Source organism: Coregonus clupeaformis, unplaced genomic scaffold, assembly GCF_020615455.1.
Source record: "Coregonus clupeaformis isolate EN_2021a unplaced genomic scaffold, ASM2061545v1 scaf0385, whole genome shotgun sequence".
In the NCBI taxonomy this organism is placed as follows: Eukaryota; Metazoa; Chordata; class Actinopteri; order Salmoniformes; family Salmonidae; genus Coregonus; species Coregonus clupeaformis.
In genome coordinates this window covers 372,839-397,389 of record NW_025533840.1, presented here as the reverse complement: position 1 = coordinate 397,389, position 24,551 = coordinate 372,839, and the positions used below count along the sequence as shown (strand labels likewise).

Sequence of the window (24,551 nt, the reverse complement as noted above, 5' to 3'; positions counted from 1 at the left end):
GGATCCGGACCAAGAACGGGGTCAATACAGACCCGAAAAAACAAACAACCAAAAACCTTTTTTTTTTTTACTCGTTTGGGCTTCGACCCCTGGTATCATATAAACACACATAAGACATGGAAGAACGCATAGAATTGCAGGAAATTAGCTTTAAAACAGCAAAAAAAATCTATGTCACATGCAAAATGTGTAGAATTGTGGGAAATTAGCTTTAAAACTGGTGCTGGGGGTTTGTTACTACACCAATAAATTACATTATCCATCCGGACCTTTGCCACCTAGGAGATGTGTGTGACCGGAGCTTCTCGAATAGTACCTCAGTACCCCTGCTATAGGGTACCCACATGTAAGCTGAACAGGTATAAGCCCTCCTTCATTACCATATCCATCTAATACCTAAACAGCAATAAGTAAGGTTGAGCTGAGTTAGTACGCCGCTGACAGAATAAGGGAATATGCAAAGTATTATGTATGTGGCTATATGCTGTCCGCCTCCGAAGAAATTACGCACAAGCCAATCACAGACGATTTCACTACAAGAAGTTACAAGGAATAAACCAATGATAAAAGAGCAATGGCGGACATTTTAATCAGAAGCGGGCTTGTGGCGCAATGGATAACGCGTCTGACTACGGATCAGAAGATTCTAGGTTCGACTCCTGGCAAGCTCGTTCATTTTATTTTTGCTCCATCCATCCAAATCCCAAAACGAGATTTTCACATGATGTGATGTCTATTCAGTTCGTCCAAATTAAAAGGCTCAGCAGAAAATATACATTGTTATCACCAGAGAGGCATATGTGAAGCTAAGTGGTCTAAAGCACTGCATCGCAGTGCTAGCTGTGCCACTAGAGATCCTGGTTGGAATCCAGGCTCTGTCGTAGCCGGCCGTGACCGGGAGACCCATGGGGCGGCGCACAATTGGCCCAGGGTAGGGGAGGGACTGGCGGCAGGGATGTAGCTCAGTTGGTAGAGCATGGCGTTTGCAACGCCAGGGGTGTGGGTTCGATTCCCACGGGGGGGGGGGCAGTCTAAAAAAATTATGTATGCACTCACTAACTGTAAGTTGCTCTGGATAAGAGTGTATGCTAAATGTAAATAATAGCTAGCTTTTCGTTATCATCACGCAGGCTGTTCAAAACACAGTAGTGTCCCAAAACCGGGCCAGGGCTGCTGTACTGAGTGCGATAAAATGTTCAGAACATAGTCGATGTTTCAGTAGGAGGGGGGTGTCCGGTTAGCAACACAGACAGAAACATTAAGAGCCAATTTATGCTTGATCCTGTGGGCGGAGGCGCCATATGGATGGTGTGATGCAATCGCAGAGGCCAAATTGAGCTCCATACAGCATTGCTTTGCGCCTCCCAAATTTTGTAACAATGTGGAGGGCTCCATATAGCTCTGCATTTATATGATTGGTTGATGGTAGGTGTACAAACACAAACTCACTTCTTTGACAACTTCTTTCACAACAGCTCTGCTCCATGAAGCCCAAGAAGTATGAATGCCCTAACTTCTTCAGAGGCCAAGGCAAAAACAAAAGGAGGGTGGTTGGTCATGTAATGCGAATGTCTAACAACCCAAAGGTTTTGAGTTCAAATCTCATAATGACAACTTTAGCATTTTAGCTAATTAGCAACTTTTCAACTAATTACTACTTTTTAGCTACTTTGCAACTACTTAGCATGTTAGCAAATCCTTCCCCATAACCCTAAACTTAACCCTTTTAGCTAACCCAAACCTTAACCCTTTAACCTAACACCTAAACTTAACTCTAACATTAACCCTAAATCCTAGCCTAGCTAACATTAGCCAGCTAGCTAATGTTAGCCACCTAGCTAGAATTCGTAACATATCATATGTTTAGCAAATTCGAAACATATTGTACATTTAGCAAATTCGTAATATATCATACGAATTGGGTATTGGACATCCACAAATTAATACATACCATACGAAACATAACATATCATACTAAATGGAGCGTCTTCGGATTTAGTTACAGAGTAATACAAAATGCTCTGAGACCAGGTTGCAAATCGAGCTCTGTCTGACTCTGTACCAAATGACCTCCCAAATTTTGTAACAATTCTGAGGGCTCCATATAGGTCCGCAATGAGATTATTGGTTGACGGTAGGTGGGGGCGGTACGTCCTGTAAACACAAACTCCCTTCCTTGCCAACTTCCTTCACAACAGCTCTGCTCCACGAAGTATGAATGTCCTGACTTCTGCAGAGGCCGCATCTCAGTAAACGCTGTATGGCTATTGTGGGGTTCTATTTTCTAATAATTGGATCTGTATGTGATGAATAGCTTAGAAGGAATGCATTAATGATAAGCATAGGTTTGTACTATACTGATATAAATTGTTTCACATAACAGGCTGTGATTCATGTAAGGAACGTTAGGGGGAAGGACAGATAAGACTTGTATTTCTTACAGATACGAACACTGCCTCGTTGTTGTCTGTGAACCGTTGTCTGTGAACCGTCCTTGAACTAGGTACTCATAGTACAGTACAGTGGAATGGTGTCTTTTGGGTGCTAACTCCACAGGTTGTGATGAAAACAACTAGACACCTGGCAACAGGGATGCGCCAAGGGTCTGGGACCAGCCCGTGCGCCAACGGATTGGCTGAGTAAGTCTAAACCACGCTCAGTCTCTACTCTGATTGGCCAGCAGAGAGGTGGGAACTCTCTCTCTGTCAGAGTATTTGAGGAAGAACCTGTACCAATGGATCAGTTCTCTGTCTGCCCTGCGTGGTATTTCAGTGAGCCTGTATACGAACCAACATACTTATCATACATACATTTTGCATATAATAAATTTAGCTTGGATTGAAGATCTCTTGATTCTTATTCCAATACCAGATTTGAATTACGCAATTTCTAACACTATTGCAGACGCTGGATTAACCATGCTGCTAGCTTTTTCACTACCAAGAATTGACCAATAAAAAAATCGCTTTTTTGGCAACATTTATGAGCAGCGGGCTTGTGGCGCAATGGATAACGCGTCTGACTACGGATCAGAAGATTCTAGGTTCGACTCCTGGCAAGCTCGTTCATTTTCTTCTTGCTCCATCCGTCCACATCCCAAAACGAGATTCTCACATGATGTGGTCTATTCAGTTCATCCAAATAAAAATAAACTGCATTGTTATCACCAAGAGAGGGATATGTGAAGCTAAGTAACGTTAGCTAGCTACAGTAGCTAACGTTAGCTTTATTCCACAGTCTTTGTTATCATCACCCAGGCTATTCATAACACAGTCACCAACCCCAAATCGGGCCCGGGTTGCTGTACTGAGTGAGATAAAACGTTCAGAACATTGTCGATATTTAACTAGGAGGTGGGTGATTTGTTATGGGGGTGCCCGGTTATCAACACAGACAGTAACTTTAAGAGCCAATTTATGCTTGATCTGAAAATGTGGTCGGAGGCGCCATATGGAAGGTGTGATGCAAATCGGAGCCTCCGGAGGCACGCAGAAGCCAAATTGAGCTCTATACCACATCGCATTGCTCCTCCCAAATTTTGTAACAATGTGGAGGGCTCCATATAGCTCCGCATTTACATGATTGGTTGACAGTAGGTGGCGGGAGGTCCTGTATAAACACAAACTCACTTCCTTGACAACTTTCTTCACAACAGCTCTGCTCTGCTCCATGAAGCCCAAGAAGAATGAATGCCCAGACTTCTGCAGAGGCCAACAAAAAACGAAAGGAGGGTGGATGGCCGTGTAATGCGAACGTCTACCAACCCAAAAGTTGCGAGTTCAAATCTCGTAACAGGCAACTTTAGCAAATGTTCAACTAATTACTACTTTTTAGCTACTTTGCAACTACTTAGCATGTTAGCTAACCCTTCCCCTAACCTTAACCCTTGTATCTAACCCTAACCTTAACCCTTTAACCTAACTTTAAGCGTCAGTTGTCAGAGCAGCTTACCGATCACTGCAACTGTACACAGCCATTCTGAAATTAGCCCACCCAACTACCTCATCCCCATACATGTTATTTATTTTGCTCATTTGCACCCCAGTATCTCTATTTGCACATCATCTTTTGCACATCTATCATTCCAGTGTTAATTACGAAATTGTAACTATTTTTGCACTATGGCCTATTTATTTATTGCCTTACCTCCATAACTTACTACATTCGCACACACTGTATATATATTTTCTGTTGTATTTTTGACTTTATGTTTTGTTTACCCCATATGTAACTCTGTGTTGTTGTTTTTATCGCACTGCTTTGCTTTATCTTGGCCAGGTCGCAGTTGTCAATGAGAACTTGTTCTCAACTGGCTTACCTGGTTAAATAAAGGTGAAATAAAAATTTAAAAAAAACCTAACTCCTAACCTTAACCCTAAACCCTAGCCTAGCTAACATTAGCCAGCTAGCTAGAATTTGTAACATATCATATGTTTAGCAAATTCTAAACATATTGTACATTTTGCAAATTCGTAATATATCATACGAATTGGGTGATTGATATCCACAAATTAATACATACCATACGAAATGTAACATAGCATACTAAATGGAGTGTCTCGTATTTACGTACAGAATAATACGAAATGCTCCGAGACCAGGTTGCAAATCGAGCTCTGTCTGTACCACACAGCCTCTCAAATTTTGTAACAATGCTGAGGGCTCCATATAGCTCCGCAATGAGATGATTGGTTGACGGTAGGTGGGGGCGGTACGTCCTCTATATACACAAACTCTTCCTTGACAACGTCCTTCACAGATCTGCTCTGCTCAACGAAGTGCAAGAGGTATGAATGCCCTGACGTCTGCAGAGGCCGCATCTCAGTAAACGCACTATGGCTATTGCATACACTGGATTGACCATGCTGCTAGCTTTATTCCAGCCAATCACATACAATTTCACTACCAAGAAGTTACCAGGAATTGACCAATTACAAAATAGCTATTTTGGAGTGTTTTACCAGAAGCGGGCTTGTGGCGCAATGGATAACGCGTCTGACTACGGATCAGAAGATTCTAGGTTCGACTCCTGGCAAGCTCGTTCTTTTTTTCACCCCTTAAATTGATCAATGTCTTATCCAGGATCGTTGGATCAGTATTATAAATCATTGTGTGCCCTCTGTAGCAGCAGAACACATTTATAGACTATGTGCGGGGGCATAGGGTCAGTCTGTCCTATCTGTGTACAGTGTATTCTTCTTATAATCTCCACCCCGCACAGCCATAAGAGGACTGGCCACATAGAGAGCCTATTTAATTACTAAAGGGGCTATGTCATAAATCCTCAAAGTTCCAGAATGTGGTGAAACCAGTCTAATTGGAATGAATGGCAGTAGAGGCATAATCCTGATTTTACTTATGCAGGAAAATAAAAGGCATGTGATATATCAGAAATTGTGTAATATAATTATTGTCAACCTAAGATAGTCATAATTATAAATAGCTTATATACCAATTTTCTGTATAAATAGCCTCTAAAATACACTATATATACAGAAGTATGTGGACACCTCTTCAAATTAGTGGATTTGGCTATTCAGCCACACCCATTGCTGACAGGTGTATACAATGGAGCACACAGCCATGCAATCTCCATAGACAAACACTGGCAATAGAATGGCCCTACTGAAGAGCTCAGTGACTTTCAACGTGGTACCATTATAGGATGCCACCTTTCCAACAAGTCAGTTTGTAAAATTTCTGCCCTGCTCGAGCTGCCCCTGTCAACTGTAAGTGCTGTTATTGTTAAGTGGAAACGTCTTAGAGCAACAACAGCTCAGCCGCAAAGTGGTAGGCCACCCAAACTCACAGAATGGGACCGGCGACTGCTGAAGTGCGTATAAATCATGTCCTCAGTTGCAACACTCAATTCCAAGTTTCAAACTGCCTCTGGAAGCAACGTCAGCACAATAACTGTTTGTCGGGAGCTTAATGAAATGGGTTTCCATGGTTGAGCAGACGCACATAAGCCTAAGATCACCATGCGCAATGCCAAGCATCGGCTTGAGTGGTGTAAAGCTTTCCGCCATTGAACTCTGGAGCAGTTTAAACGTGTTCTCTGGAGTGATGAATCAGGCTTCACCATCTGGCAGTCAGACGGACAAATCTGGGTTTGGCCGATGCCAGGAGAACGCCACCTGCCCCAACTTTGGTGGAGGAGACATAATGGTCTGGGGCTGTTTTTCATGGTCCGGGCTAGGCCCCTTAGTTCCAGTGAAGGGAAATCTTAACGCTACAGCATACAATGACATTCTAGACGATTCTGTGCTTCCAACTTTGTGGCAACAGTTTGGGGAAGGCCCTTTCCTGTTTCAGCATGACAATGCCCCCGTGCACAAAGCGAGGTCCATACAGAAATGGTTTGTCGATATCAGTGTGGAAGAACTTGACTGGCCTGCACAGAGCCCTGACCTCAACCCCATCGAACACCTTTGGGATGAATTGGAATACTGACTGTGAGCCAGACCTAATCGCCCAACCTCATCGCCCAACCTCACTAATGCTCGTGGCTGAATGGAAGCAAGTCCCTGCAGCAATGTTCCAACATCTAGCCATCCCAGAAGAGTGGAGGCTGTTATAGCAGCAAACGGGGGACCAACTCCAGACTAATGCCCATGATTTTAGAATGAGATGTTCGATGAGCAGGTGTCCACATACTGTTGGTCATGTAGTGTATATGTAAACAGACCATAAATGTCTACATTTTCGTTTTTTTGGAAAGCCGTGAGTGCTATTATATGATACAATATCAGTACTTGTTGCATTTACAACTGGTAATCAACTGATTTCAGCCAGTGTATGGCTGCGGATTGACTTCATTGTTTGAATGTAATGTTTGCAGTTAATTGAAAGATGTATGGAATCAATCCTCTAAAACTGTCTGGCTAGCTCACTAACAAACATACACTGCAGATAAATTATTCAAATTCATTATTTTACACAATATTTGATCACAGCACTGTCAAACCATGGTTCACCAACTCCCTGACCAAAATGGTTGATCTTTATCCCATCACATTAAGTTTCATGCCCATTCTAGTTTTCTAATTCTATGACTGGCCACCCCTCAGAGCCTGGTTCCTCTCTAGGTTCTGCCCTTCTAGGGAGTTTTTCCCTAGCCACTGTGCTTCTGCATCTGCAATGCTTGCTCTTTGGGGTTTTAAGCTGGGTATCTGTATAGCACTTGTGACTACTGCTGATGTAAAAAGGGCTTTATAAAATACATTTGATTGATGTCCAAATGTATGGCATTATGCATTTAAGATAGCATCTGAGCCACCAAACCACAACTTTCAATATGTTTTATATTATGCCTTTACAACATATTAGTCAGTCAGAGATTACAGAAGCAAGAATCTTATTTTATTTCAAATACAGAAATGGGTATTGATGACAAAATAGCAACAGTGAACAGTATAACCTGTTTTTGATGACGACGTCTATTATTGTACAAGCGGAGATGAATTACATGGTGGAAAAGAAAAGTGCTTGATATAAAAAATGAAGAGCATTCTTCCAACATTTATTTATAAAACTACAAATATAAAAAAATAAGAACAGATGAATACAAAAGATACTTACCGGTTATAAAACAAACACATAATTGTAACAGTATGAAAACAAGCCTATTTTGACACACGTTGAATTTAACTTGATTCTGTTGCATTTTAAACAGGATCCTGCCATTAAGTCCTTTGACATTTAAACTTGATTCTGCCATGAGGTCCTTGTGCATTTAAACAGGATTTTTCCTCACATCAATTATGGAATTATTTGAGATCAGTGGTCCGGTGTTGAGGCTGGATCGGCGGGACTCTCTGCGTGATTTGGAAAATGGCAGAGATGTTGTCCCACTCCAAGGCCCCGTGCCTGTCTGAACCACCCGGTTTACAGACGTCTCCACGGCCACCCGCTGCTGTAGCTCCTCCATGCCGCAGGGGTCCTCGGTGGGGAGGGAGGAGCGCCTCCATGTGGCAGGGAGAGGGGCGTTGACCAGCTCCCTTATTTCCTCCCGGGATCTGGTTGGTCTCTCTGGCTCCCCTGGCCCTCCCCTACGGCTGTCATCTGGGCCTCGGCTCAGCCTCTCCACACTGCCACTGCCTGCTGTTCTTCCCTCAAAGACCGGAACTGCAACGCAACATACAAAGTACTAAATATTCACATGCCTCACAGCCCAGCACTGAACAGGACAGACTAGGACAGAGACAGAATACTCAGTCACAAACACTAAATCTTCAATACTTATTATACCCTGACAGATGTGCATTTTACAAAAAAAAATCAGAGAGAGCGAGCATATGTCTTGAGTATTTGAGCAGATGAGGATTCTTTTAACAGAAGTCAGAGACTGGATTACGTTTTTTGATACCCATACCTTCTGTTATCTTATTATACCAACATTATGTTACATTAATGTACCTTACCCACTGACTATGGCGCTTTGAAAAAAATGACAATAGTATGCCCCTATCCAAAATGAGCCATACAGTACCCTTTCCCTGCTCCATGGGTTGGCTGGCGTTGCCACACAGCTCCCTAAGCCTGTTGCTCAGTTCCAGGTTGGCAGCCTTGTAGTGGTTGAGCTCTTTACGGAGGTTATGGATCCAGCCTTCGTACTGCCTCTGCCTCCCTGCCAGGCCCTCGTCAATTTGCTCTGTAGGGAAGTAAACATTAGGGGGACCACAACAATACCTGAGGAACATTGCACTGCAGATAATGGGCCTGGTGGCTGTTATCATACGGAGTGTGTGGGAGGATTGAATGGGGGTAAAGACATGCAAACTGAATGGAGAAAAAATAAACACAATTGGAAAAATCCATTATGTAAAAATAAATAAATAAATAGAGAAACGCGTAGTTGTGCCTGTGACTCATTTTGTTGTCTTGAGGTGGAGCAATAATGGCAAATGTGACTTTGTTGAAAACAAAAAATGTTGTATATATTTTGACATGTTCTACCTAAATCCTACAGGTGTGTGTATTTATTTGTGTGAGGCCCACCTCGGCACTGCTGCAGCAGTAGCTGTACACTCCTCTCATGCTCCTTCTGCTGCTGTGTGAGCCTGCGGTCCGTGTCGAGCTGCGTGCGGTCCAGAGCGTTCTCCAGCCACTGCACCAGCTGCTGCTGCTCCTCACCACGCATCTCCAGATCTGCCAGGGCCAGCTGCAGCTTACGCTCCTCCTCACGCAGCGACACCACCTACACACACAATTAACATTATCAGTCAGTCAGCTGCAATTTTACAATTTACATTCCCCATCTTTCTCTCTCACTCCATTTCCATGCTGCTTTTAATCATAATGGAGATTTGCTGTGTACTCATAGGCTATGCGGCACTGTATTTGAGCCGACAGTGAAAACCACAACAGCAAGGAAGAGGGCCACACAGACAGACCTTGTCAAAGTACTTGCAGAGCAGCGCACGGGTCTCTGAGGCAGACAGGTAGCTGAGTTTGGCCATGAGGTTCATCTCCCATTGGGAGAGCATGCTGGCAGAGGCCCTCAGCTGCCTCTGTCTCTGGGTTATGGCCTCGTTCTTATACTCTATAGCCGCATCCAGAGCCTCGATGGCCTCGTCCAGCTGGAACACAGTCCGCTCCTCCTGGGGACAGAACAAAGAGAACCACAGGGGTTGAAATGGGGGGGAAATACAGGCACAGACAATATACCAAACTACAGGGGCACCGACAGCATTGACACTCCGCGCCTAACACACCAAACTACAGAAACTACAAATACTACGTGTATAAAGAAGTGTTGGGGCAGTGTTAGAAGCTTCTGTAAGCCTGTGGAGTCTCTGACCTCTGGTGAGAGCAGGCTGCCCTGCCGTAGCTTGTCATCCAGCTCCACCCTCTGTTTGAGCAGTGTGTCCTTCTCCAGGCGCAGGTTGTTGATCTCCTGGCGGATCTGCTGGGAGTCCTGGGCACTGCTGCTGCGGAGCAGGCCGTTCCTCTCACTCAGCTCCCTCTCCAGAGACTCGATACGGCCAGACAGCGTCACCAGGTCCTTACTGAGGGCCTACGTGGAGAGAAGAGATATACTACAGTTGAAGGAAAGACACATATAATATATATATATATATATATATATATATATATATATATACAGGTAAAAGTCAGTAAATTAGAATATTTTGAAAAACTTGATTTATTTCAGTAATTGCATTCAAAAGGTGTAACTTGTACATTATATTTATTCATTGCACACAGACTGATGCATTCAAATGTTTATTTCATTTAATTTTGATGATTTGAAGTGGCAACAAATGAAAATCCAAAATTCCGTGTGTCACAAAATTAGAATATTACTTAAGGCTAATACAAAAAAGGGATTTTTTAGAAATGTTGGCCAACTGAAAAGTATGAAAATGAAAAATATGAGCATGTACAATACTCAATACTTGGTTGGAGCTCCTTTTGCCTCAATTACTGCATTAATGCGGCGTGGCATGGAGTCGATGAGTTTCTGGCACTGCTCAGGTGTTATGAGAGCCCAGGTTGCTCTGATAGTGGCCTTCAACTCTTCTGCGTTGTTGGGTCTGGCATTCTGCATCTTCCTTTTTCACAATACCCCACAGATTTTCTATGGGGCTAAGGTCAGGGAGTTGGCTGGCCAATTTAGAACAGAAATACCATGGTCCGTAAACCAGGCACGGGTAGATTTTGCGCTGTGTGCAGGCGCCAAGTCCTGTTGGAACCTGAAATCTCCATCTCCATAGAGCAGGTCAGCAGCAGGAAGCATGAAGTGCTCTAAAACTTGCTGGTAGACGGCTGCGTTGACCCTGGATCTCAGGAAACAGAGTGGACCGACACCAGCAGATGACATGGCACCCCAAACCATCACTGATGGTGGAAACTTTACACTAGACTTCAGGCAACGTGGATCCTGTGCCTCTCCTGTCTTCCTCCAGACTCTGGGACCTCGATTTCCAAAGGAAATGCAAAATTTGCTTTCGTCAGAAAAACATGACTTTAGACCACTCAGCAGCAGTCCAGCTCTTTTTTCCCTTAGCCCAGGTGAGACGCTTTTCGCGCTGTTTCTTGGTCAACAGTGGCTTGACACGAGGTATGCGGCAGTTGAAACCCATGTCTTTCAAGCGTCTCTTGGTGGTGGATCTTGAAGCCCTGACTCCAGCAGCTGTCCACTCCTTGTGAATCTCCCCCACATTTTTGAATGGGTTTTTTTTCACAATCTTGACTAGGCGCGGTGATCCCTATCGCTTGTACACTTTTTTCTGACCACAGTTTTTCCTTCCCTTTGCCTCTCTATTAATGTGTTTGGACACAGAGCTCTGAGAACAGCCAGCCTCTTCTGCAATAACCTTTTGTGTCTTTCCCTCCTTGTGCAATGTGTCGATGGTCGCCTTTTGGACAGCTGTCAAATCTGGAAGTCTTCCCCATGTTTGTGTAGGCTTCAGAACTGGACTGAGAGACCATTTAAAGCCCTTTGCAGGTGTTTTGAGTTAATCAGCTGATTAGTTTGTGGCACCAGGTGTCTTCAAAATGTAACCCTTACACAATATTCTAATTTTGTGACACACGGAATTTTGGATTTTCATTTGTTGCCACTTCAAATCATCAAAATTAAATGAAATAAACATTTGAATGCATCAGTCTGTGTGCAATGAATAAATATAATGTACAAGTTACACCTTTTGAATGCAATTACTGAAATAAATCAAGTTTTTCAAAATATTCTAATTTACTGACTTTTACCTGTATATATATATATATATATATATATATATATATATATATATATATATATATATATATATATATATATATATATATTTTCGGCCACACTAGATTTATGAACGATTTATCAAATAGAAGTACAGCAAATCATTAAATTGACTGTGAAATGAGCCCAGCAAACCACTTTACCCGTAGGGCCACTTTGAGTGTGTGTTTGGGAGTGTGTAGGCAACCTAACTGGAATCTCTGTCACACTCCTGCAGTGGGGCCTGTTTAATGTGTGTACCTGACTGGAGCGGAGTCTCTTGGTCTCCAGGCCACTGCGCTCCTGCAACAGGGCCTCCTTCTTAGCTAGGATCTGTTCCCTCTTGGTCAGCTCTCCCTCCAGGTCCTCCAGTCCTTTCCTCTGCTCCAGAACACTCTCCATCTCCTCATCCAGCCAGCGCTTCTGCTCCTCAATCTTCTGCTCACACGGGAACACATGCAGACACACTTCATTTGGATCCATAAAGAAACACGGTAGTACCGTACAAAGGAACTAAATATTTCAGAAGTAACACACATTGCACACAAAGGGGCACATCTGAAGAACGTTCAATAACAAGAAATAATTAAACACCTACGTCTCACAACATTGTAAATCTATAACTGACGGCAGCTGAGAAATAAACAATCTGATTGCCCATCGCTCAGTGTATTGATCCATATCGCACCTATCTCCATCACATAGAGTGCCAGGTCTCTTACTCTCTTCATTAAAAAGCCCATGCTAAGAGACCCACTAAAACAGGCTTCTTTCTCAGAGTTCAGTATGGTGGCTATACGTCACGCTGGTCCAGTGTGAGACTGTCAGCGTGAGGGTCATTGCTCTGGGCCTGTCCAGGCACATCAGTGAATGACAGACTTGAGACTCTCTCCACTCAATGTGCACTGTGAAAGTCTGAGATATAAGAACACAAAGGGAAAATCAGCTGCATATAGTTTCTGCGGGATACGAGGCATTTTTCATCTTACACTCTTAACAGTGGAAATAAAGCCTTTGGATGTTTAGGTTTTGTGTCCAGTTGGAAGGTGAACCTTCGCCCCAGTCGGAGGTCCTGAGAGCAGGATCTCTCTGTACTTTGCTCCGTTCATCTTTCCCTCGATCCCGACTAGTCTCCCAGTCCCTGGAGCTGAAAAACACCCCCACAGCATGATGCTGCCACCACCATGCTTCACCATAGGGATGGTGTCAGTGTGAGCTCTGGGCCTGTCCAGGCACATCAGTGAATGACAGACTTGAGACTCTCTCCACACACAGGGAAAATCCGCTGCATATAGTTTCTGGGAGATACAAGGAATTTTTCATCTTTCACTCTTAACAACGGAAATAAAGCCTTTGGATGTTGAAACATGTCTTTTGGAAAACTGGCTTTCACGAGAAACAAAGGAAAAAGCCCATATTGCACAAAAAACAAACATGATGACAGGCTAAATATGTAGCCAGCTGATCTCCCGGCCAGGCTAGTTTTTAGTTGTTTATGTCCTTGGCTCATACTGTATATAGAGGAAACCATGTGTAAAACCACATGGTAAAAAAAATACTTTAAAAGGCTGTAGAATTACTTTATAAATGGTGTAGAACTACTGCATAGAGGTGAATGAACATGGTTTGTATGTAACATCTGTATAAATGACTGTATAAATGCTTTTTAGATTCTATGCCTATTGTTTAACTGGTGTATAAATACTTCATCAACTGTTTATATGTGCTATATAAATGCTTCATAAGCATTGTAGAAGCCCCATGTCCCACCAGCTGCTCCTCCAGTGAGATGACAGAGCCGTTGCTGCCGCTGCGTCTCTGTCTCTGGAAGGCAGCAATCTCCTCCGTCTTTATTCTCAGGATCTTCTGCTGCTGTTCATTCTTTATCTCCAGCTCCTGGGGAGGGAGGGAGGGATGGAAGGAGGGAGGGATGGAGGGAAGGAGGAGTCAGTAAAAACATAGGGATACCAAGATAGGTAGGCATCATATTCTATTAGCAACAATATCATTTCTATCCAACTGCCTAGTCCTTCTCTCATTTGAGATAACTGATGTGGGGAAATAGCTGCTTCAAATAGTGCTGTGCATAATTCAGGTGTTAGTTACATGTTGGAATTCTGCCCACTCTGTACTTAGGCCACAGTGGAGTGTATGGAATACACTATGAATGCAAATGAGTCATGTGTTGATGTCACGTGATCACTGGAGACTTTTGATGTCACAAATGCCAATCTGTAAAAACCACAGCATTGTCCTGCTCCACTCTTTTTCTTAGCAGGTATTCTACATTCTCCTGGGCTACACCTTGACTCTGTGCGTGCGTCGCTGCATCTCCGTCTCCAGGCGTCGTTTCTGTTGGCTCTCGTGCCGCAGACGTCTCTGCAGCTGCTCCTGCTGCTGCCTCATGCCCTGCACGCTGCGCTCCAGCTCCGATACACGCCGCTCGCTCTGCGCAGACAGCGACGCCAGCCGCGCCGTGTCCCTCTGACGCTGGCTCAGGACCTAACACACACACACACGGACGCACGCATGCACACACACATATATATATATATGAACAAACCGACACAGGCAAGTACAAACATGCACTATGAGCAGACACTAGTGTAGGAGTCTGACTCAGACAGACAGACCTGTACTTTGCTCTGTGCTGCAGCTATCTTCCTGCGACACTCCTGGGCCCTGGTCCTGTCAGTGACACCGCTGGTCTCCTTCTCCTGTTTCTCCAGGTCCTGAAGCTGTCTCTGGGCCTCCTGGACCTCCTGCCTGGCCTGCTCAGCCTCCCCCTCCAGGGCAGAGATCTTACGGCTGTACTGCCTGTTCAGAGCCTGGGCGTCCTTACCTACATTAACATACAGGCAAGATAACATCTGACCCATCACTCCATGGTACATTCCGTATTGTTTATGGGGAGAAAACAGGCATGTGATTGCCATCATATAGAAAGCCAGGAAGGAAAGGTCTTAGAGGGGTACAGTGCTTTCGGAAAGTATTCAGACCCATTTACTTTTCCCACATTTTGTTACGTTACAGCCTTATTCTAAAATGGATTAAATTGTTTTTTTTCTCTGCATCAATCTACACACAATACCCCATAATGACAAAGCAAAAACAGGTTTTTAGAAATTTTTGCAAATGTATTAAAAATAAAAAACTGAAATATTACATTTACATAAGTATTCAGACCCTTTACTCAGTACTTTGTTGAAGCACCTTTGGCAGCGATTACAGCATCGAGTCTTCTTGGGAATGGCGCTACAAGCTTGGCACACCTGTATTTGGGGAGTTTCTCCCATTCTTCTCTGCAGATCCTCTAAAGCTCTGTCAGGTTGGATGGGGAGCGTCGCTGCACATCTATTTTCAGGTCTCTCCAGAGATGTTCAATCGGGTTCAAGTCTGGGCTCTGGCTGGGCCACTCAAGGACATTCAGAGACTTGTCCCGAAGCCACTACTGCATTGTCTTGGCTGTGTGCTTAGGGTCGTTGTCCTGTTGGAAGGTGACCCTTCGACCCAGTCTGATGTCCTGAGAGCTCTGGAGTAGGTTTTCATCAAGTATTATTATTATTTTTATTATTTAAGTATCTTTCTGTACTTTGCTCCGTTCATCTTCACCTCGATCCTGACTAGTCTCCCAGTCCCTGCCACTGAAAAACGTCCCCACAGCATGATGCTGCCCCCACCATGCTTCACCATAGGAATGGTGCCAGGTTTCCTCCAGACGTGACACTTGGCATTCAGGCCAAAGAGTTCAAGATTGGTTTCATCAGACCAGAGAATCTTGTTTCTCATGGTCTGAGAGTCATTTAGGTGTCTTTATATATATATATATATACAGTGGGGAAAAAAAGTATTTAGTCAGCCACCAATTGTGCAAGTTCTCCCACTTAAAAAGATGAGAGAGGCCTGTAATTTTCATCATAGGCACACGTCAACTATGACAGACAAAATGAGGAAAAAAAATCCAGAGAATCACATTGTAGGATTTTTAATGAATTTATTTGCAAATTATGGTGGAAAATAAGTATTTGGTCAATAACAAAAGTTTCTCAATACTTTGTTATATACCCTTTGTTGGCAATGACACAGGTCAAATGTTTTCTGTAAGTCTTCACAAGGTTTTCACACACTGTTGCTGGTATTTTGGCCCATTCCTCCATGCAGATCTCCTCTAGAGCAGTGATGTTTTGGGGCTGTCGCTGGGCAACACAGACTTTCAACTCCCTCCAAAGATTTTCTATGGGGTTGAGATCTGGAGACTGGCTAGGCCACTCCAGGACCTTGAAATGCTTCTTACGAAGCCACTCCTTCATTGCCCGGGCGGTGTGTTTGGGATCATTGTCATGCTGAAAGACCCAGCCACGTTTCATCTTCAATGCCCTTGCTGATGGAAGGAGGTTTTCACTCAAAATCTCACGATACATGGCCCCATTCATTCTTTCCTTTACACGGATCAGTCGTCCTGGTCCCTTTGCAGAAAAAACAGCCCCAAAGCATGATGTTTCCACCCCCATGCTTCACAGTAGGTATGGTGTTCTTTGGATGCAACTCAGCATTCTTTGTCCTCCAAACACGGCGAGTTGAGTTTTTACCAAAAAGTTCTATTTTGGTTTCATCTGACCATATGACATTCTCCCAATCCTCTTCTGGATCATCCAAATGCACTCTAGCAAACTTCAGACGGGCCTGGACATGTACTGGCTTAAGCAGGGGGACACGTCTTGCACTGCAGGATTTGAGTCCCTGGCGGCGTAGTGTGTTACTGATGGTAGGCTTTGTTACTTTGGTCCCAGCTCTCTGCAGGTCATTCACTAGGTCCCCCTGTGTGGTTCTGGGATTTTTGCTCACCGTTCTTGTGATCATTTTGACCCCACGGGGTGAGATCTTGCTTGGAGTCCCAGATCGAGGGAGATTATCAGTGGTCTTGTATGTCTTCCATTTCCTAATAATTGCTCCCACAGTTGATTTCTTCAAACCAAGCTGCTTACCTATTGCAGATTCAGTCTTCCCAGCCTGGTGCAGGTCTACAATTTTGTTTCTGGTGTCCTTTGACAGCTCTTTGGTCTTGGCCATAGTGCAGTTTGGAGTGTGACTGTTTGAGGTTGTGGACAGGTGTCTTTTATACTGATAACAAGTTCAAACAGGTGCCATTAATATAGGTAACGAGTGGAGGACAGAGGAGCCTCTTAAAGAAGAAGTTACAGGTCTGTGAGAGCCAGAAATCTTGCTTGTTTGTAGGTGAACAAATACTTATTTTCCACCATAATTTGCAAATAAATTCATTAAAAATCCTACAATGTGATTTTCAGGATTTTTTTTCCTCAATTTGTCTGTCATAGTTGACGTGTACCTATGATGAAAATTACAGGCCTCTCTCATCTTTTTAAGTGGGAGAACTTGCACAATTGGTGGCTGACTAAATACTTTTTTCCCCCACTGTATGTATATATATATATATATATATATATATATATATACACACATTTGCCAAAAAAAACTGTTTTCGCTTTGTCATTATGGGGTATTGTGTGTAGATTGATGAGGAAAATAAATAATGTAATCAATTTTAGAATAAGACTAACGTCAAGGTGTCTGAATACTTTCCAAATGCACTGTATGTACCTGTCTTGACCAGTTCTCTGATGAGCTCCTCCTTCATGCGGATAGTGACAGACAGCTCTCTGATCTTCTGCTGGGCCTGTAGCAGGCCCCACTCTGACCCCAGACCCACTGAGCTCTCCCCTACACTGGAGTTGGCTGCACAGAGAGAAGGGGACGCAAACACACGTTAGTGCTTCCACAGTCATGAGTTAACTTTGAATGAGTTAATTTAGAATTTGATTAGGCTCTGTCCTGCTGTGGGACTCACATGGTCGCCGGGTGGAGAGTTGTTCAGAGGCAGGCAGCTGAGACAGGAGACCTCTCCCTACAGCTGCTGATCCACCCATGACATCTCTCTTAGTCCAAGTCAGATTCACCTGTCTAAGAGATACATACAGTAGCCATCAATAACCTAGACAGTCAATGATGCTTGGGCATCATATAATCTGCTTGATCTCACTCTGTTTCAAATAAAGATGTGATATTCTGTCCATACTTCCGTCTGTCTTGGCTCATGTTGACGTAAGCGTCCTCTTCCTCAGAGTCCTTCACCTCTCCCCCTCCTAGATCCTTGTGGTCATGAGAAGATTGAGCATAACCACACTGGACCTGGTCACCAAATGATCTGCTCTCCACACAGTCCACTGGACCAACCTAGAGCCAACACAGTCACACTCTCATAGCACACAGCGACATACACTGTGGAACACACTACTGATTAACGTTGAGACTGTGGAACTTCATGCCAGTTTTCATTCCCCTACTAAGAGGTGCTGATCAGTCAGTTACCCGTTTGTTGGTGAGTCCGTTGTGGGCGTGGCGTGTGGAGCCCAGGGGGGCCGTGTGGGGGCGTGGTGTCAGGTGTAATCCCAGCCCCAGTACACCTGGCCCAGAGAGCAGACACTGCAGCTCCACTATCACGTCCTGCTGCTCCTGTAGCTTATCACTCTAGGGGAGGGGGAGAGAATATAACATTGAATCAATTAACAATGTTGATCATCTTCTCAATGATTATCTACCGAGACTGGTACTAAAATCTAGGAGGCAAGTGAGGACAGACACTAAGAAAATAGACTAAATGTATTTGGAAATGTATTTGCTTTTATTCTTTGATGATTACAGTGCTGTCATGTTGAACACCAAAATGTCAGCAAGAAATCAAAATGCTTTGTAGTTCTGACCTGCTGTTTGTACTGCTCCATGGCGTCCTCCAGAGCAGCCAGGAAGTCTGTGTTCTCTCTCTCCAGCTGCTGGACCTGGCCCTGGAGCTGAGCCACACTCTCCTCCCTCTCACGGCCCCACTCCTCCCCACCAGTCTCTGCCTCCTGTGGGGTTCAATGACAGATACAGTATGAGTCAGAGAGCACAACAGCACTTCCTGGATTGTTCTGTGAGATGAGTGATGCCTTGCCACCATAACTCCATCAGGTTGTTTGAATGCTTTTAGGATAGGATGAACTAGGGCTGTGTGATATGGCCAAAATATCACATCACAATATTTTTCTCATTCTTGACGGTATGGCAGTATTTGACAGTATTTTATGTTTCTGAAAAATAAACATTCTAAATATGTTTTATGAGCAGTGAAACCTCTCTCTTCACCTCTTCCTCTCTGAACCTTCTCTGCATGTGCAGGGTATCATTTATCCAAAAGAAAATACTTTTGACCACTAGCATCGGGTACGCATGCACTAATGGAGATCCGACGGATGAGAGTGGACCAAAGTGCTTAAAAGTATACCACCCTGTGCACACAGAGGAAACGGTTATCCAGCACTCTGGCAACATCTTTACTTCGGTGAGTTACGACAACAAATTCATTTTAAGTGGTTTTAATGGGCTTTCTCCATTCTGACTGCTTTAAACTCAAATCATACTAGGAAAACATTGACAGTGAAGTAGTCCACTTTATAGAAATGTTCATTTATTTAGCACTGTATTAACATATCGCTATAGACAGCATTGTAAAAATCCATACCAGTATGTGGATCCATACCGGTATACCTTAAAATACGATATATTGCTCAGTCCTAGGATGAACCTCTAGTTGATAAGATTAACATTTTGTTAAACATTTTCTTTAAATAAATAGGAGCTTTATGAATATGTAGTAAGTGATGTAGCGATTGTTAATTTGTGTATGACCTGGTTCTTGACGGCAGCCCTCCCCCTCCTCAGAGCGGCGGTGTCCTCGGTGGAGCTGCTCTCGATGCCGCTGTCAGGTCCTGAGGCGGTGGTCAGGCCGCTCCGTTCTTCCTCCACAGAACACAGCCAGTCCTTCACCCTCAGGCCCTGCTCCGCAGTCAGCGCCCCCTCACCCTGCAGCTCACGCAGCAACCTGGGGATGGGTACACAGACTTACATATTCAGACTACTCCTGAGCTCTTTAGCCAAACACAACACCCACACACACATCAGTCCTCACAATAAAGTGCACTTTGTTTATGAAACTGATTATATTACTTCTAGTCAACTACTGAACTTATTGCCAGTGATTATTAAGAAAATTAGAGCAGTTTGTGGGCGTTTCATCTCACCTGTATGCAGTGTCAGTACAGGTCCTGTAGTGGGCACTCTGGGCTTGCAGTCTGATGATCTCTCCCTCTCCGGGGCGCGACCGCCTGTCTGGGTCGGAGCGGGCGATGATACGGGTCTCTGAGCGTTGACGGTTCTCAAGGGCCCTGCGGAGAGCCCGGATCTGCTGCTCCAGCCCCTCCACGCGGTCCGGCTCTCCTCGGCAGTTCACCGTGGCCCGGTTCTGGATGTTGCGGGCCCGCTTGGCGTAGTTCAGTGTGTTCAGGCTCTCGTCAAAGTCCGCAGAGGAGGGGCTGATGCAGGCAATCATCAGCGTCTTGGCGTTTCCTCCCAGAGAATCTTTCAAGATCCTGAATACAGAATTTAAATGTCAGACTTAAATACACATGTCAATAGGGGGGAAATTATTTGCTTAAAAAAAAATATATATATATATATATATATATATATATCCTGCACACCATTTTATGAGTCCCCAAATGTTAGTTAGAGGACTACATACCTGGTGATTTTGGAGTCCCTGTATGGTATATGGGTGCCTCTCCTTTTGGGGTCTCCCAGGGCTCCTATGACATTCCCCAGGGCCAGCAGGCCACTGTTGATCTGGATGCTCTCCTTCAGCCTCTCCCCTGTGTTCCCTGTGCGGAGGATTCTCTCCGACCCCGCTAGGTCCACAAAGTGGAACTTAGAGGAGAGGACGTGAGGCCCGGTGCCCGTGGTGGTGTTAACATGGGCCCGGGAGCCGCCGCGGCGCTGGTCCATGTGCACGCTGAAGATGGTGTGTGAGCGGCTGGAGTGGGGGTTCATCTGGGTGGCGCCTGTGTGTCTGGCCGTGTTGCCAGATTCCAGCAGGCTCAGCACCTCGTCCAGCCCCTCCACCTCACACTCCTTCACCCCGCACAGCACTGCAGAGAAGCGCACACACGAGCACAGACAGAGACATGAATCACTAACACACATGACTTTGACTACTCCCTACCCTCATGTTGAACTTAAAGATCCCTGACAACAAAGATATGCTTGTTTGCAATAAATATTTGTTGAAAAAACAAAAAAATATATAATAACAAAAAACATCCATACCAATGTTGCCCTTGTCATCCTCTCTGATGTGGATGTCCTTGCTGGCTGTCTCCACCTCCAGCAGGTCCCTGAAGTCCTCCTTGTACACCTCCAGGTAAGACACTCGGACAGAGAAGTCACTAAGGTCATTCTCATCCAGCAGCTTGAAGACCTCAGCCACAGCCCTGGGGATGATGCCCTGCTCCTCATCCCTAAAGGAAGCTACACACAGACACTGGGTTCATATACCCTGTATGGTATAGCCTAGTAACCTCTCTGAGGACAATTAAGTATGTAGGTACAGTATATAAAATCATTGCCTGCAGCTTTGCACTGTTTTCATTGAAGGAACACGTACCTCTGACACACACATGCACCACAGAACTTCATCACACACAAACGCTCTGTGTTATAACCATAATCCACCCACACAGCTTTGCCATCTCACACACCAGTAGCTCAGATGGCAAGCCTGTCTGGTATGGACTGTTCCCGCAGGCTGTGGCAGCTGCATTGTAGGAAGTGCAGTTGGCTTCCAGGATGGGTGTGAACTCTCTGCCTATCAGCATTTCTATATCACACACCAGAAGACGTGCATCTATTCTCCGCTCCACTACACTACAAGTTAGTACATCTCCTCTGATGGGAATCAAAAGCCATAGAACAAAAATGATGAAATCACCAAACATTGCAGGTTGTGGGGAAATAACCAGAAACTCACAAATGTTGGCCTCTCCGATAGTGTATGTCTTGCCAGAGCCTGTCTGTCCATAGGCGAAGACAGTGGCATTGAAACCCTGAAAGAAGGCCTCTATGAGGGGCTGGACACACACAGCGTACACCTCCTCCTGGCAGCTGGTCTCCTCAAACAGGAAGTCACAGTGGAAGTGTCGGTCGTGACCCAGAGTGACCCTGCGCTGCTCAGGGTCAGCCGTCATGCAGCTCTCGTGGCTGTGCAGCAGCTCCTTGGGCAGCAGGGGGCGCACTCGAACAGCGACCTGCACCGCCGTGTCCTCCGCCCTGCCATGGCCAGGCACTTTGGGAGACATCGCTGGCAGGCTGGGCTAGTAGTCAGCGGTCCAGGACTCCCTTCAGGGTCTCCGGTTTGTGAATTCAGTCATCTTAGACAGGACATCCTACACAGGCCAAAATATCCACACCCAACATCACTCATACAGAAAGAAAAAAAATATTATCCTCATACAGAAAATATGATAACATTCAATGTGATCCATGTTGGAAAGATAGTAAATGTGTGAAAGAAAGAAAATGCTAGTAGAAAGAGGCAAATAAATATATTGTTAAATAACATAAAATAGGCCTAGCTCTATCTAGTTATATAGACAAAGCCAAACTGTTTGTCATTCAGGAGAAGTCCATGCTATGATGGGAACTGCATAGATGGCATTGTTATCTGGTCATAATAAAATAAGCATCTAGTAAATTTCTGTAACTGGCTAGTCATCAGTCTGAATTTGTTTTGGGGATTTTTATACATTAATTACTTTAATTAGCATGGAAAAGATGTCTGACGTCTTGGCCGCCAAGTAAACAAAAACTATGAGTTGGAACTCGCACAGCCTGCAGGCTAGCTTTAGCTTAGCTAGACACAGGATAGCATAGCTCTGGTCAATTGCGTCTCCATTGCATAGACGAACCCAATCAATGATTTGTAGAGAGTAGACCCAAAAGTAAAGATGTTGCCAGACTGCTGACTGGAGAACTTTTCCAGTGACGAGATGCTCATGTCTCCGCCCTAATAATGGGAAGGTAGGCGACAAGATTAGGTAAAAAATAAGCCTATACAAACGCATTGGGCTTATTTTTTGACATATTTTGGCGAGAGTGAAAGCTCTCGCTTCGCATCTTCCTCTCTGACCCTTCTCTGCGTGTAAAGTGTACCATTTATCCAAAATAAAATACTTTCGACCACTAGCGTCGGGTGCGCACGCACTAGTGGAGATCCAACGGATGAGAGTGGACCAAAGTGCTTAAAAGTATGCCACCCACATTAAAACGTTATCCAACACTCTGGCAACACCTTTACTTTGGTGAGTTATGGCAGTAGTATCTTGATGCCAGTCACTAAACAAAAGTAATTTACAGCCAAAAATATAACTCATTCAACTGAAGATGACGTTAGGAGATGACCAGCCAATTCGTTGTCGTCGCGCGATGGACCAGATCTAATGATAGCCCTCGGTAGCTAGTTAGATAGCTAGCGAGGAAAGCAACTTTTGTTGCTAAATAACTAGCTGGCTAACCTTGTTTTATGAGAACAACAAAATACATACATGTACACCGTAACGTTAGTTGCCAAAATAGCTAGTTTGGTTGAGCATCTTCACAGAACGCCATCGTTAGCTAGCAGTGGTTGGGCAAAAAAGTTTTAGCTAGCTAGTTAGTTAGCTAACGTTAGCTACAACGTTTTTTGTTGTTGTTGCACACAAATGAGTTATCGCGTACCTCTTGTGCATACATGAAGCATGCAAAAACAAATGTGTTAAATTAATACGTAAATAACATATTGCACTTACTGAAAACGTTAACTTTTCATCTTCCAATCTATTAACCTCCAGCAGAGAAACTTGAGTTGCAGGAACAGTGTGGGAATGTTTGGATGAAGTGATGTCATTCAGTAGACACTAGCTATGTGGTAGCACAGATAGAACACATCTTTGGGTATCCAGCCATGACCGGAAGTGACTTTTTCGTAGCAGGGATAATTTACGCAGCAGGTTAGGATAATTAGGTTTATGTTAGGAAAAGGGTTAGTTAAAATCCTCTACTAGCCTGCTATGAAAAGTCACGTCTGGTCGTAGCAGTACTGTATCGCTCTGGTCCAATGATCCATAGACTGTTCTCAAACAAACTATGATTCTGAATCTTCTCCGGTTGTTTTACATTTGAATAAAACAGGAGAAATAAGAGTACTCTAGCAAATATGCAGTAGATTATTTGGCAGTTTATCCTTAAATATTAAAACATGGTTAATCATAGTCTCATTATTATTATTATTATTGCAATATCCACATGGTTATATTATGTTATCTATGTGATTGAATATAAAGTGCATTCAGAAAGTATTCAGACACCTTCCCTTTTTCCACATTTTGTTACGTTACAGCCTTATTCTAAAATAGATTAAATACAACATTTTCCTCATCAATCTACACGCAATAACCCATAATGACAAAGCGAAAACAGGTTTTTAGAAATTTTTGCAAATCTATTACAAATAAAAAACGGAAATTACTTATTTACATAAGTATTCAGACCGTTTGCTATGAGACTCGAAATTTAGCTCAGGTGCATCCTGTTTCCATTGATCATCCTTGGGATTTTTCTACAACTTGATTGGAGTCCACTTTTGATTGATAAATGATTGATACTACACAGCAAACGCCACAGTCTTTGATTTCATTCATACTTAATTTTGAAGATGCTATGAGACAGATTACTGCTTGTTCTGGCTTTGTTGGTGATGTCATGCTGTTTTCTTCAGCATTGAAGGTCCCCAAGAACACGGTGTCCTCCATCATTCTTAAATGGAAGAAGTTTGGAACCACCAAGACTCTTCCGAGAGCTGGCCGCCCGGCCAAACTGTGCAAACGGGGTCACTCTGACAGAGCTC

The 24,551-nt window shown here is 44.1% G+C and overlaps 1 protein-coding gene and 3 non-coding genes across 6 annotated transcripts; 3 read left to right on the top strand and 1 right to left on the bottom strand.

Moving 5' to 3' along the window:
• The first annotated feature begins 598 nt into the window (after positions 1-598).
• On the top strand, positions 599-671 carry trnar-acg. The gene has a single exon. It is a non-coding gene; the product is annotated as a tRNA-Arg (tRNA).
• A 2,320-nt stretch (positions 672-2,991) lies between these two features.
• On the top strand, positions 2,992-3,064 carry trnar-acg. The gene has a single exon. It is a non-coding gene; the product is annotated as a tRNA-Arg (tRNA).
• Positions 3,065-4,968: 1,904 nt separating this feature from the next.
• trnar-acg lies at positions 4,969-5,041 on the top strand. The gene has a single exon. It is a non-coding gene; the product is annotated as a tRNA-Arg (tRNA).
• Positions 5,042-7,345: 2,304 nt separating this feature from the next.
• On the bottom strand, positions 7,346-23,590 carry LOC121548256 (kinesin-like protein kif7). 3 transcript variants are annotated; one of them, XM_045215174.1, is made up of 20 exons: positions 23,455-23,590; positions 21,639-22,053; positions 20,939-21,139; positions 20,358-20,760; positions 19,858-20,205; positions 19,466-19,658; positions 18,502-18,645; positions 18,110-18,268; positions 17,817-17,890; positions 17,589-17,701; positions 17,342-17,476; positions 14,356-14,564; positions 14,027-14,224; positions 13,493-13,618; positions 11,984-12,160; positions 9,803-10,018; positions 9,396-9,602; positions 9,001-9,199; positions 8,492-8,653; positions 7,346-8,127 (listed from the first exon to the last, which is right to left on the bottom strand). In XM_045215174.1, the coding sequence occupies exons 2-20, from the start codon at positions 21,964-21,966 to the stop codon at positions 7,736-7,738; spliced, it is 3,984 nt and encodes a 1,327-aa protein (XP_045071109.1). In that variant the 5' UTR covers positions 21,967-22,053; positions 23,455-23,590; the 3' UTR covers positions 7,346-7,735. The 3 variants fall into 3 exon arrangements, with proteins under 3 accessions (XP_045071109.1, XP_041715604.2, XP_045071108.1); XM_041859670.2 differs by having other exon boundaries at positions 17,817-17,974; positions 21,639-22,086; positions 23,455-23,589; XM_045215173.1 differs by having other exon boundaries at positions 17,817-17,974; positions 23,455-23,589.
• Positions 23,591-24,551: the final 961 nt, after the last annotated feature.

Bases quoted from the DNA above. Each gene is read 5' to 3' on its own strand.
- LOC121548256 (XM_041859670.2), bottom strand. From the start codon at position 21,966: ATGTCTCCCAAAGTGCCTGGCCATGGCAGGGCGGAGGACACGGCGGTG. The intron at 17,702-17,816 runs GTATGGACAGAA...TGTATCTCTTAG, and splicing joins ATGAGCCAAGACAGACGGAA to ACAGGTGAATCTGACTTGGA. The intron at 9,200-9,395 runs GTCTGTCTGTGT...TTGTGTGTGTAG, and splicing joins TCTGCAAGTACTTTGACAAG to GTGGTGTCGCTGCGTGAGGA.